Source organism: Procambarus clarkii, chromosome 70 (genome assembly GCF_040958095.1).
Source record: "Procambarus clarkii isolate CNS0578487 chromosome 70, FALCON_Pclarkii_2.0, whole genome shotgun sequence".
Lineage (NCBI taxonomy): Eukaryota > Metazoa > Arthropoda > Malacostraca > Decapoda > Cambaridae > Procambarus > Procambarus clarkii.
In genome coordinates this window covers 24,963,702-24,978,294 of record NC_091219.1, presented here as the reverse complement: position 1 = coordinate 24,978,294, position 14,593 = coordinate 24,963,702, and the positions used below count along the sequence as shown (strand labels likewise).

Sequence of the window (14,593 nt, the reverse complement as noted above, 5' to 3'; positions counted from 1 at the left end):
CAAGCAGAAGGAAGGAAGTCTTCCCAGTCTTCCTACAAAGATTATAGGCAGTCTTTGTAGGATAACATAATCCTTCACATGCTATCATGTCTGGCTGGAGCGTGTTGTTGATGTGTGTGTGTGTGTGTGTGTGTGTGTGTGTTCTGGGGTGTGTATAGTGTGTTGATGGTGTATCATGGTGAGTTGGGAAGGGGGGGGATGTGAGGGAATGGAGGAATCGAGGGAGGGGAATGGGGGGGGGGGGGGGGGGGTAAGGAGGAGGGGAGGTGAGGGGGGAGGGGGGAGGGGTTTAAACAAACATGCCGTGCTTGGGGAGTGAGGCATATGTGAAAACCAGCTTCACAAACAACATTATACGAGCTCTATTGGTAATTGGAACACCCTCCCCCCCCTCCCCCAACTCTCCCTGGCCACACACCCCTCCCTTCTTAGTCCTCCCCCTCCCCGACACACACTCCCTCCTCTCCCTACAGTATTGTATTTATGCTGTATTATGTTTGTTTGGCGTTTGTTGCATCTGTATTGTATTCCTTCCTGCACTGTTATTGCCTTGCATTGTTTCATTGTATTCTCGTGTCGTTCAGTGCAGTTTGCTCGTGCTGTTGTATTGTGAGCCTTCTGCTCTGCGTTGTGGATTTATTGTGTTGTATTTCTTTTGTAATGTACTGACCTAGTTGTGCTTGAGGTGGCTGCGCTATGGGTCATGGGTCCCGCCTCAATAAACGTTCAATACACATTCAATAAACGTTCAATACACATTCAATAAACGTTCAATACACATTCAATACACATTCAATAAACGTTCAATACACATTCAATAAACGCTCAATAAACATTTAATAAACGTTCAATATACATTCAATAAACGTTCAATAACACACACACACACACACACACACACACACACACACACACACACACCAGCTGAGTGATACACTACACACGAGAAGTAATGAGCAGTCTGACCGTTTTCCCACGACCCTCAGAGCACGAGCGGACGTGACATTAGCGGACATGATGCCAACCATCACAGTCAGGTTGATGATGGTTGTACATTCTTAGGGCCTGGACGGTGCGGTGGTGGGGCGAGGTCTTCTGTAGGGTGTGGGTGGGGTCATTGTGGGGATGGGCGAGGCCAGGGTCGGGGGCGGGACTAGGGTGGGGGGCATGGGGCGGGGTCAGGTCAGGGGGCGGAGCCGGGGCAGGGGGTTGGGCCCAGGCTGGGTGTGGGGATTGGGCCAGGGCAGGGGGTGGGGGCGGGGTCAGGGCAGGGGGGGGGGGGGCGGGGCCAGGCCGGGTCCGGGGCAGGGGGTTGGGCAGGGGCCTGGGCCTAGGGTGGGGTCTGGACAGGGGGGCGGGGCCAGGGCTGGGGTCGGAGCGAGGCTCCGCCAGCAGTCAGTCGGTGGTGGAGTGCCGTACCGTCAGCTGCTCCCAGTCAGTGGCTGGCTGGTCCGCCTCTCTCTCTCACTCCGGGGCCCGCACGCCCTCACTCGCACCCCGCCCACGCCGCCCACACTTCACCAACTACAGTGACACTATCCCCGACGCTGTTGAAAAATACCTCTGAAGCGATTTTCATCATCCAAATTCAACTTTTGTGATTATCTTTCAAGTTTGTGTTTAAACATAATTTTTTTTAACTTTTTAATTATTTAAGTTATACATTTAACTTTCTTTTCTGAGTTTTATCAGCGAACGGTTCTTGTTTTTTTTCGTACGAACGAGTATTTGTAAACAATGTTCGAACTATCGAAGGGTAATTCCCACAGTTTCCGGCAGTTGTAAACTTGAAATATGTCAACACTGACCTCACGTGTGTGGTGTTGGAACCAGCTGGGGATGCGTCGCCACCTGCCTCCCCTACACACCGCCTGAGAACCACCTGTGGACCACCTACACGGGCCCACCTGTAAGATTCTCACTACTAGATGAGTGGGTGGAAAGCTACGGGCAGGGGGAGGGGGAGGGGGTTAGTGGGCGCCCCTCCCCGCCCCCTCTGTGGGGGGCGTCAACCCCCCGGGATCCCCAGCATCAAGATGCTGGGGATGATGCTCTTCATCTTGCAGTTTGAAGGTGAGTGTCTTCGTTATTACACCTGTGTCACCTGGTTCAGTACATGTGTCACCTGGTTCAGTACCTGTGTCACCTGGTTCAGTACATGTGTCACCTGGTTCAGTACCTGTGTCACCTGGTTCAGTACCTGTGTCACCTGGTCCAGTACCTGTGTCACCTGGTTCAGTACCTGTGTCACCTGGTTCAATACCTGTGTCACCTGGTTCAGTACCTGTGTCACCTGGTCTAGCACCTGTGTCACCTGGTTCAGTACCTGTGTCACCTGGTTCAGTACCTGTGTCACCTGGTGTAGCACCTGTGTCATCTGGTTCAGTACCTGTGTCACCTGGTCCATCACTTGTGTCACCTGGTCCATCACCTGTGTCACCTGGTCCAGCACCTGTGTCACCTGGTCCAGTACCTGTGTCACCTGGTTCAGCACCTGTGTCACCTGGTGCAGCACCTGTGTCACCTGGTTCAGTACCTGTGTGATCTGGTCCAGCACCTGTGTCACCTGGTCCAGTACCTGTGTCACCTGGTTCAGTACCTGTGTCACCTGGTCCAGCACCTGTGTCACCTACATGACCTCATACTCTATGTTATTGCACATCACAAGACGCTCAAGGGCGCCTCACCTTTCAGAGGGACTCACATCTTCCCTTGGAAGAAGCACATCACAGAAGACATGACCCTAAGAGCCCTCATGTTTTAAGTGAGGAATCGCTTAAACCACCCTTAAACTTAAATCACCTTAAACTAACCACCTTAAACTAACCACCTTAAACTTAAATCACCTTAAACTTAAATCACCTTAAACTAACCACCTTAAACTTAAATCGCCTTAAACTAACCACCGTAAACTTAAATCACCTTAAACTAACCACCGTAAACTTAAATCACCTTAAACTAACCACCTTAAACTTAAATCGCCTTAAACTAACCACCGTAAACTTAAATCACCTTAAACTAACCACCGTAAACTTAAATCACCTTAAACTAACCACCTTAAACTTAAATCACCTTAAACTAACCACCTTAAACTTAAATCGCCTTAAACTAACCACCGTAAACTTAAATCACCTTAAACTAACCACCGTAAACTTAAATCACCTTAAACTAACCACCTTAAACTTAAATCTCAAGATAACCCTTTGAATTACCACCCTCCTTGAGGTTACCTTGAGGTGCTTCCGGGGCTTAGCGTCCCGGCGGCCCGGTCGTCGACCAGGCCTCCTGGACCTGGGCCTCCCTCCTCCCCCCCACTCCCAAAATCCCCGCCCCCCCCCCCCACTAATTGAATCACCCCCCCCCCCCCACCAACACTAATCAATACCACATGCGGTAATTGAAGACCTCGTGGCCTTAAACTATCTCCCTGACTTACCCTAATTGGCCCTAGAAGAAGGTAAACTACAGGCGACGAGTCACAATAACGGGGCTAAAGTAAGTTGACCAGACCACACACTAGAAGGTGAAGGGACGACGACGACGTTTCGGTCCGTCCTGGACCATTCTCAAGTCGATTGTCTCACATTCTCACAATCGACTTGAGAATGGTCCAGGACGGACCGAAACGTCGTCGTCGTCCCTTCACCTTCTAGTGTGTGATCTGGTCAAAGTGAACTACACACTACCAGACAAAGGTCTGGCCTCTGCCTCTTGACACTCTTTGTCACCTTGGCTTAGTTCTTCATTCTCAAGAGTACTCATTCTCCTCTTGACAAGCAAGGGGAGAAAATGACAGAAAATTGTAATCATTTATATACTGAAATGATCTTGGAAGATCTACCTTGCCTGTTTGCGTTAGTTTTTCCCTATAAGGAAATATCGGAATAGAATTAAGACGCTGGTCTGTGCTTGTGCCTGGCTACAGCTCCTTGGATTATCTCCAAGGACATCTCCTTTCCTATAAAGGAGATCCCGTAACGATAGTGTGTGTGTGTGTGTGTGTGTGTGTGTGTGTGTGTGTGTGTGTGTGTGTGTGTGTGTGTGTGTGTGTGTGTGTGTGTCATAGTTTTTTCGTCTTCTCGTTGAACTCTTCAATGAGCCGATAAATGAATTTCAAACAACCCATTTTCTACAGTCCTTTCAGTTCCATTAATTGTTGTTGGAGGTGATCGAGTGTCTTAGTCAATACTCGTACTGTCTTAAGATGAGTCGCTGGAGCCTCGTCCCAACCAGCCACACACTCAGACCTTAACAAAGCACTCAGGAGAGCGCGAATGACTTGGTCTAATTTCTTGACCTAAATTACACAAATACACAACTGTGGAAGGGTTTTATCCTATGGTATTGTGTCTGTGAGGAGCCTTCACCGTTACTTACACGTACTGTTATCTTCACTGTGATAAAAGTTGACACACACACACAGTTGTAAAGATCAGCTAACTTGTCGTAACTAATTGACGTCACCAAGAGTTGTATTCAACGTTGTTGACTTCACCAAGAGTTGTATTCAACGTTGTTGACGTCACGAAGAGTTGTGTTTAACATTGTCTACTTCACCAATAGTTGTATTCAACATTGTTGACTTCACCAAGAGTTGTATTCAACATTGTTGACTTCACCAAGAGTTGTATTCAACATTGTTGACGTCACGAAGAGTTGTATTCAACATTGTCTACTTCACCAAGAGTTGTGTTTAACATTATCTACTTCACCAAGAGTTGTGTTTAACATTATCTACTTCACCAAGAGTTGTGTTTAACATTGTCTACTTCACCAAGAGTTGTGTTTAACATTGTCTACTTCACCAAGAGTTGTATTCAACTAACGACTACTTGTCATTTCCTCCCGTCGTTGTAAACAGCGTTGTTTGTTGTTTTTAGATTCAGCTACTGGGAAGAAAAAAGTTGCAAGTAGCACGGTCTATGGTGAGCCCGTAATGGACTTACCTGGCACAGGAGCGGGGCTCGAACTGTTGAGCCACAAACAGTGGTTGATGGAAGATTAAGCCACCCCAAGAGGTGGCACGGGCATGAATAGCCCCGTAACCACCAATAAACAGTGGCTAAATGCTCCTTAATATAGCCGTCAACAACCCCCCCTAACTCCCTCCCTCCCCCCCTTACCCTACCTTAGGTCCTCAGATTATGTCCATTCCATCCAGCGTCCGACCCCCCAACGACACATTCAAAATAGTAATTTTCTCAAATATAAATTAATATTCATACGATAAGTCACAATAACGAGGGGAAGAAGAGTACTCGAATTGATGCTCTTAGTATTAATAAATTAATATGATTACATATTTAGCACATTGTGCTATTTAAGCTTGCAGTAGGTAAGGTGTTTAGGTTCTGCTGGGAGTTACTTGTATTTGCAGTACGTGGGTTGAGCAGTTATAGAGTTGGGATTCGAACCGGTGGAGTCGTCACCGAAGCTCTCCGCGAGACATGTTCGAACGAGATCAGTTGTGAGTCGTGTGTGAAGATTTGTATATATAAATGTGAGGTTAGAGAGCTGCATTGGAAGCAACATTTGGCCTGTGTTGATGAGGACGGTCTGCTGTGTTGATGAGGACGGTCTGCTGTGTTGATGAGGACGGGCTGCTGTGTTGATGAGGACGGTCTGCTGTGTTGATGAGGACGGTCTGCTGTGTTGATGAGGACGGTCTGCTGTGTTGATGAGGACGGGCTGCTGTGTTGATGAGGACGGGCTGCTGTGTTGATGAGGACGGTCTGCTGTGTTGATGAGGACGGTCTGCTGTGTTGATGAGGACGGTCTGCTGTGTTGATGAGGACGGGCTGCTGTGTTGATGAGGACGGTCTGCTGTGTTGATGAGGACGGTCTGCTGTGTTGATGAGGACGGTCTGCTGTGTTGATGAGGCCGGTCTGCTGTGTTGATGAGGACGGTCTGCTGTGTTGATGAGGACGGTCTGCTGTGTTGATGAGGACGGTCTGCTGTGTTGATGAGGACGGGCTGCTGTGTTGATGAGGACGGGCTGCTGTGTTGATGAGGACGGTCTGCTGTGTTGATGAGGACGGTCTGCTGTGTTGATGAGGACGGTCTGCTGTGTTGATGAGGACGGGCTGCTGTGTTGATGAGGACGGTCTGCTGTGTTGATGAGGACGGTCTGCTGTGTTGATGAGGACGGTCTGCTGTGTTGATGAGGACGGTCTGCTGTGTTGATGAGGACGGTCTGCTGTGTTGATGAGGCGGTCTGCTGTGTTGATGAGGACGGGCTGCTGTGTTGATGAGGACGGTCTGCTGTGTTGATGAGGACGGTCTGCTGTGTTGATGAGGACGGTCTGCTGTGTTGATGAGGACGGTCTGCTGTGTTGATGAGGACGGTCTGCTGTGTTGATGAGGACGGTCTGCTGTGTTGATGAGGACGGTCTGCTGTGTTGATGAGGACGGTCTGCTGTGTTGATGAGGACGGTCTGCTGTGTTGATGAGGACGGTCTGTTGTGTTGATGAGACGGTCTGCTGTGTTGAGGACAACGGTCTGCTGCTTAACACATGTCTCGACTCATTACGTTCGAACTTTTTCCGAACAGTGCTTCCTTCCTGTGTTCGAATCTCCACTCTATAACTGCTTCACCCACGTGGGAAACAACAAATTATTGCCAACCGGACCCCCAAACGTCTCACCTAACCCAGCCAATAACTATACACCAAAGTATAACTTATATTAATATTCATTTAGATCCCAGAAAATATCCTTTTGGGATACATAGTGCGTTTAAATTGACAAATGTATTTGTGTTTGTTCGCCGCTTGAACGAGCCTTGCATGAGGACCACTTGCTAAAGCCATAGTAACTAATTATTAATATAAGAATATGAAATGAAGGTTTACTAACACAATGGCTTGTTCTATGCGGGTCCGACATATAATAATTACTGAATAAATTGCTTAAGTATACTTTTCTCAAAATAAATAAATAAATAAATAAATATCATAGTATCTATAGTTGTTATGGACGGATAGAATGTACACAATATGGTTTTTTATATCAGAAAAATAAATCCCGTTTTGTTGTATTCGAATTCTAAAGAGGACATTGAAAAGGGAAGTTGAGTAGCCATAATTATGACTGTCTTAAGCGTTAATAAGCATGTCTTGGCCTAACATATGCAATATAAGGCCTAATTTTTTATGTATGTGCTCTATTATAGGCCTAAGAGAAGTTGAAAGTGGTCGCTGACTTCTTTCTCGGTCACTACATGAAATTGCTTGTGCAGAACGGGATTTTTGTTTGGTGCAACTCTGTATTTTATTCCTGGTTGACTGGTTCTTAAGACCATTCAACCAGTCACAAATTGTGGTTTATAATAATATTAGCAAGCCTAACCACCTCCACCACTACTAATACTGACTCTCCTCACAACCACTAATACCAGCACCTCCCACCACTACCACCAGTATCCCCCCCCCCTTCTTCCCACCACCACAAATAGCCTCCCTCCCCACCAACACCCCCCCCCTCCCCATCATCCTATCACCACCACCAACACCCCCCCCCATCCCCATCATCCTATCACCACCACCAACACCCCCCCCCCTCCCCATCATCCTATCACCACCACCAACACCCCCCCTCCCCCATCATCCTATCACCACCACCACCACCCACTCCCCACCAAAGGTTACCCCAGCAGGTACTCAGCGGTGACCCAGTAAGAGAGGGCCAGGAGTAAGATAGGGCCAGGAGTAAGATAGGGCCAGGAGTAACACCCTAGTTGGCCGCTAGGGTCGCCCTTAGCAGGGAGGCCGAGGGCCCTGATGGAGACCAATGGTAAGCCATGGAGGGCGGGCGAGAATATATAACAATGAGATGCAGGGAAGACAAGAAGGGAGAAATAAATATATAGAGAGGGGGGAATGCTAGATAAATATGGAAGACGGACAACAGCGTGAGTGGTAGTAAATATGGACTGGGATCATTACTGTGTGTGTGTGTGTGTGTGTGTGTGTGTGTGTGTGTGTGTGTGTGTGTGTGTGTGTGTGTGTGTGTGTGTGTACCTTCACCTAGATGTGCTTTCAGGGGGTCAAACGTCAGCTACTAAGCTCTGCCTCTGACGAGGTCCTGTTAGCTCAGTCTTATACTTCAGTCCCCTCAGGTCAGGTTCCATTCTAATGGCGTCTCTTTGGACCTTTTGAAAGTTGTGTTTTGTGTCTTTCATTCTAGAGTTTGAGGGTTTTAGGGCTGCATACTCATTAATGTTCATCACCTAAGATGCAAATAGCTGTTAGAAAATGCCTTTGTTAATTACAATAGATGTAATAAACTATTGCTGCACAAAAGTTGATTGCAATAGCAAAGTTGCTTTTCTTTTCTTACACAATTTCTTTTTCAGTTTCTTTTCCTACACAATTTTTTTTTTACTTCACAGTGCTTTTGCTGTTGCTTTTTGTATTTACGGTGAAATGCTGTCTCGGTCTGTGGCATTCATCATATTCAGTTTAAAAGCGTTTTCAATATATAGGCAGGACGACAAACATGTCCTTCAAGATGCCTTACACTATTCGAACACTAGGACTCTATTGAAGACCACATCATTTCTGCACACTCAGACAATGACCAGAGTGGTCTAATCACCTCGTGGTAATCACACCCAGACAATGACCAGAGAGGTCTAATCACCTCGTGGTAATCACACCCAGACCAGAGAGGTCTAATCACCTCGTGGTAATCCCACGGTGAGAAGGTGGTGGAGGCCAAGACCGTCAGTAGTTTCAAAGCGTTATATGACAAAGAGTGCTGGGAAGACGGGACACCACGAGCGTAGCTCTCATCCTGTAACTACACTTAGGTAATTACACTTAGGTAATTACTTAGGTAATTACACCCAGACAATCACCAGCATCACCCATCAGATACAGTTGGGTGTTTGTGGGGGGTAATTAACAGATACAGCAACAATAGGAGACTGAACATTACAAAAGCACTTCACATAAAGTGCATCAAACATTTAGTTTACACCTAGGTACCCTTCACCATCTACAGAACCATGAGTAAACTACTAGGTTTACACGACATTTATTTGTAAATCGCGGTCGAATTGCAGCACGCCCAGTGAAGCTGCAAAATATAACTTTGGAAAGTTAATTTTTCAACATCCTTCCCAAAGGTAAAACAGCTTAACAGCGAAAGAAAAGGTTCGTGCTGGTGGAATCATAGATCTAACTCTTTCGATCACATTCAATAACACACACACACACACACACACACACACACACACACACACACACACACACACACACACACTCACACACCCTAACCCAAATATTCGTGAAGTCCGGTGATGTAATATTGTTGCGTGGGCAAGATGAAATATTTACCAATATTCTCTGGCATCTGGTGAATTCATTTGGTTACGGTGTTGCTGAAAACTCGACAGATATTCTCATGCATCAGTAGGCAGCTGTGGTCCACACCTGCTTGTAAAGCTGCCGATTGGAGTTTACAATCACAGACCTGATGGTTGGATTGCTTTCTAATTATGCATTCCTTGTTGACTAATGAAACAACATTTCTCACCCCTGGAGGGGGTAATTGAGAGCTGATATTTCCATTCAGCGGCATTCATTTGATGATCTATAGTTGACTAAGAGTTGAAGATCCAGCAACTCACTCTCCAGATGTTGAGTTACCTCCTTGTGTGTTCTTCACGGCCAGGTGCTCTTGGGAGTAACAAGGTAATTTATTGAGAGTGAGTTAGTGTGATAGTTTAAGAGTTTTCCCTTCTCGAGAGTCTCGAGAGTTAATTCCCCTTCTCTCTTGCCCTTACCTCCCCTTACTGAAGCACAATATTTGATTAATAAGCTCCATAGTCAATATGTAGTTTGAAATCGTTTGTTATTTTATCAATATTTTGTGTATGTACTTTTTTTGATCTTACATATATTTCATGACCTCGTGGTAATTAATCCTCCCTTGTCACTATATTACATATTACAGACCACATATATCTCTATGTCAATGTAAACACAGCACGATCTTCACGATCGCGCGATCTTCAGCACGCACGATCTTCAGCACGTGTGATCTTCAGCACGTGTGATCTTCAGCACGCACGATCTTCAGCACGCACGATCTTCAGCACGCACGATCTTCAGCACGCGCGATCTTCAGCACGCACGATCTTCAGCACGCGCGATCTTCAGCACGCACGATCTTCAGCACGCGCGATCTTCAGCACGCGCGATCTTCATCACACGCGATCTTCAGCACGCGTGATCTTCATCACACGCGATCTTCATCACGCGCGATCTTCATCACACGCGATCTTCAGCACGCGCGATCTTCATCACACGCGATCTTCAGCACGCGTGATCTTCATCACACGCGATCTTCATCACGCGCGATCTTCATCACACGCGATCTTCAGCACGCGCGATCTTCAGCACGCGCGATCTTCAGCACGCGGGATCTTCAGCACGCGCGATCTTCAGCACACGCGATGTTCAGCACGCGCGATCTTCAGCACGCGCGATCTTCAGCACGCGCGATCTTCAGCACGCGTGATCTTCAGCACGCGTGATCTTCAGCACGCACGATGTTCAGCACGCGCGATCCTCACCAAACGCGATCTTCAGCACGCGCGATCTTCAGCACGCGTGATCTTCAGCACGCGTGATCTTCAGCACGCACGATGTTCAGCACGCACGATCTTCAGCACGCGCGATCCTCACCAAACGCGATCTTCAGCACGCGCGATCTTCAGCACGGACGATCCTCACCAAACGCGATCTACAGAATACAAAGAAAGTGACAGTCGTAGGAAGAACTATGTCAGTGTTAGAGCGATCAGAAAGTGGACTGGGTTACACAAGGGTAAAGGGTTTGAAGCTAACTTGGTATGTGTTGTTTAAATGTAGATATATAAGTGGGAACAGAATCTCTGCAGTAACCTAAGAATGTCTTTATAGGGCAGGGCTCGGGAGCCGACGCTCGACCCTGCAAGAACATCTAGGTGAACACGCACACACACACACACACACACACACACACACACACACACACACACACACACACACACACACACACACACACACACACACACACACACAAGCACACGAAGACCAGAATCTCTGGAAAGGTCGCCTGATACATGAACAGCTTCCTGGAACTTAATTTACTACCTGGAGGACCTGTCCTTCTGAAAGCACTCTTTTAAAGTAACCCCAGAGCAAGGGCTGGCGTAATACATACTTGCTGGAATGGCTCGCTCGAAGTGATTTCGTCCATGACTTCAAGAGGTCACCTCCTTGCAATATGTTTCCAAGAACCCCCTAAACCACCTGGAGGACAAGGAACTCTGGTATATTTGGAACGCGATGCTTAAAGCACTTCAAATTAACGCTTGCAGTAGCAAATTGCAAATGAATGATGGATTTACCTCTTCGAACTATAAGTTTCCACCCTTGGCTTCCAGGCCATCCTTACGGACATGGATTCCAGACACACCTTTCTCAGGGGGGGGGGGAGACTGAACAAAAGCTGACAGGTGGGACTCTCAATGCAATAGGCCACAGGAGACGACTTCGGGCTGGACCTAAAGTGGTCGTCCAGCTGGAACATAAGAGAGACATTTCCAGGAAGTAGGAGGAGTAAGGAGTCACCGGTGGGAACTGGAAACTGAGGGAGACGACAACAAATAGTCTTGGTTGTTTGGGGAAAAGGAAGAGCGGTCCTTTTCATCTTACTCTGAGAGGTAAGAGACCCTATGAGAAAAGGTTTACGAGGAGAGGTCGAGAGGGGGGGGTGGGGTGGGGTGGGGTGGGGTGGGGTGGGGGGGGGGGGTTGAGGGTGTGTCGCGGGGGGGGGGGGCTAGGTAATTGATAATGACTACAGACAAGATTGCCACAACACAGGGTGCCACAACACAGGGTACAACAACACAGGGTGCTAAGATAAATCTTCATATACCAACAGTTTGCCGTTCTAAACTGTAATTAATGCGACAACTACGTGTATTGGTAATATAGTGTAGTCTGCATAAGCAGTAGGATACAGTGCCCTCCGAATGTGCACGAAAATATTATATATATATATATATATATATATATATATATATATATATATATATATATATATATATATATATGCAATTGACGATCACAAAACACTGATCATTTTATGCGGAAAATCCACAGAGAAATATGAAATGAGGTGAACGTTTCGGCTTTGTTAAAGCCTTTGTCAACACCAGACTGACTCAATCAGTCAGTCAGTCTGGTGTTGACAAAGGCTTTAACAAAGCCGAAACGTTCACCTCATTTCATATTTCTCTGTGGATTTTCCGCATATATATATATATATATATATATATATATATATATATATATATATATATATATATGTCGTACCTAGTAGCCAGAACGCACTTCTCAGCCTACTATACAAGGCCCGATTTGCCTAATAAGCCAAGTTTTCATGAATTAATATATTTTCTCTAATTGTTTTCTTATGAAATGATAAAGCTACCCATTTCATTATGTATGAGGTCAATTTTTTTTTATTGGAGTTAAAATTAACGTAGATATATGACCGAACCTAACCAACCCTACCTAACCTATCTTTATAGGTTAGGTTTGGTTAGGTAGTCCAAAAAGGTAGGTTAGGTTAGGTTAGGTAGGTTAGGTAGTCGAAAAACAATTAATTCATGAAAACTTGGCTTATTAGGCAAATCGGGCCTTGCATAGTAGGCTGAGAAGTGCGTTCTGGCTACTAGGTACGACATATATATATATATATATATATATATATATATATATATATATATATATATATATATATATATATATATATATAAATTAATAATAAACATTAGGAAACAGACATTCAGACAAGACCACTATGCACAATTAATTTTGAAAAGGATATTCGAACTAAACCTTAAATAAATCCTAACATGTGTATACTAAATGAATAGCGTATTAAAGTCCATTTCACTTGCCAGCACAGCTTCGCAGAGGACTAAATATACCATGTATATTCTGAATGTGAATATATATATATATATATATATATATATATATATATATATATATATATATATATATATATATATATATATATATATATATATATATATATATTCCATATTTATGCGTGAATAATTATATCGCAAGCAATATTGTTTCATATAACCCAACTTGTTATGCAAAACATATTAACACATAAACCGAAGGTCATAGTTACGGTGTATATAAGGTGTCGTTTAGAAGGTGACTCGCATAGTGTCGTATAACACAACCCGGATATATTAAATTGATATCAAAGCTGGTTAATGAGTATTGATAATCAAAAAAGAATGTTTGGGAACCCGATATCTATTAAATTATTCATAAATATCTTGAAATACGTGTATCACTGCTTTCATGTGTCTCTGTATCACTGCCTATATGTGTCTTCATCACTGCCCACAATACTTAGAGTATACGAGTACATACATGCTAGTTTACTAATACATACTAGTATACTAGTATATACATACTAGTATACTGTATGTAATACTATTATGCTGGTATATACATATTATTAAACTTGTATATACATACCAGCATACTTGCATATTGCTACTAGCATGTAATACTAATGTATACATTGAAGTAAATACATATTATACTTGTATATACATACCAGCATACTTGCATATTCATACTAGCATGTAATACTAATGCATACATTCAAATAAATACATATTATACTTGTATATACATACCAGCATACTTGCATATTCATACTAGCATGTACATACTAATGCATACATTCAAGTAAATACATATTATACTTGTATATACATACCAGCTTACTAGCATTTACATAATAGCATATACATACTAACATATACATGCTAGCACGTATACATTCTAGCATATACAATAATGTACATTCTTTATACACAAACAAGTATATTCGGATGCTTGAAGCAATAATTTTTTGGGGAGGTGTAAATATTATCCAGAGTAATATTATCCAGAGTAATATTATCCAGAGTAATATTATCCAGAGTAATATTATCCAGGGTAAAGTGAGGGGACTTTATTTAACCTCTTGAGTAAAGGAAGTTTCTTTATAAGGGAATCATGTATTAAAGTAATTTCTGGTGGAAGTTTGGGTGGATTGGGAAGCGTTGGTGGTGATGGTAGCTGTTTTGGTAGTGGTGGTGGTGATAGTGGTGGTAGAGGAACGTCTGGTAGAGGGGAGAGAGAGAGAGAGAGAGAGAGAGAGAGAGAGAGAGAGAGAGAGAGAGAGAGAGAGAGAGAGAGAGAGAGAGAGAGAGAGAGAGAGAGAGAGAAAGGTTTCAACAGGTGGGAGAGAGGTTAGAGATACTGGGAGTCGTCTTTAGCAGCGGCCAGTCAACAAGACCTCTCTGGCTTACTCTCTCTCTCTCTCTCTCTCCTCCCACACACCACAACCTCTTTTATCTGTAGAAATGCTGCTATAGGTATTTTTTATATCGTGGTTATGATTTCTACCCTGTGTCTCTATCTTGGTTTCTGTTTTTTTTGTCTCTATGTCTCCCTGTGTGTCCGTCTCTCTCTCTCTCTCTCTCTCTCTCTCTCTCTCTCTCTCTCTCTCCTCTC

The 14,593-nt window shown here is 44.7% G+C and overlaps 1 protein-coding gene across 1 annotated transcript in view; it reads left to right on the top strand.

Moving 5' to 3' along the window:
• The first annotated feature begins 1,261 nt into the window (after positions 1-1,261).
• Positions 1,262-14,593, top strand: part of LOC138349797 (cell adhesion molecule Dscam1-like) — a 150,714-nt gene continuing 137,382 nt past the window's right edge. Inside the window, exon 1 of the mRNA XM_069311553.1 lies at positions 1,262-2,073. Within this exon, the coding sequence (XP_069167654.1) occupies positions 1,929-2,073 (145 nt within the window). The 5' untranslated portion in view covers positions 1,262-1,928. The remainder of the gene's footprint in view (positions 2,074-14,593) is intronic.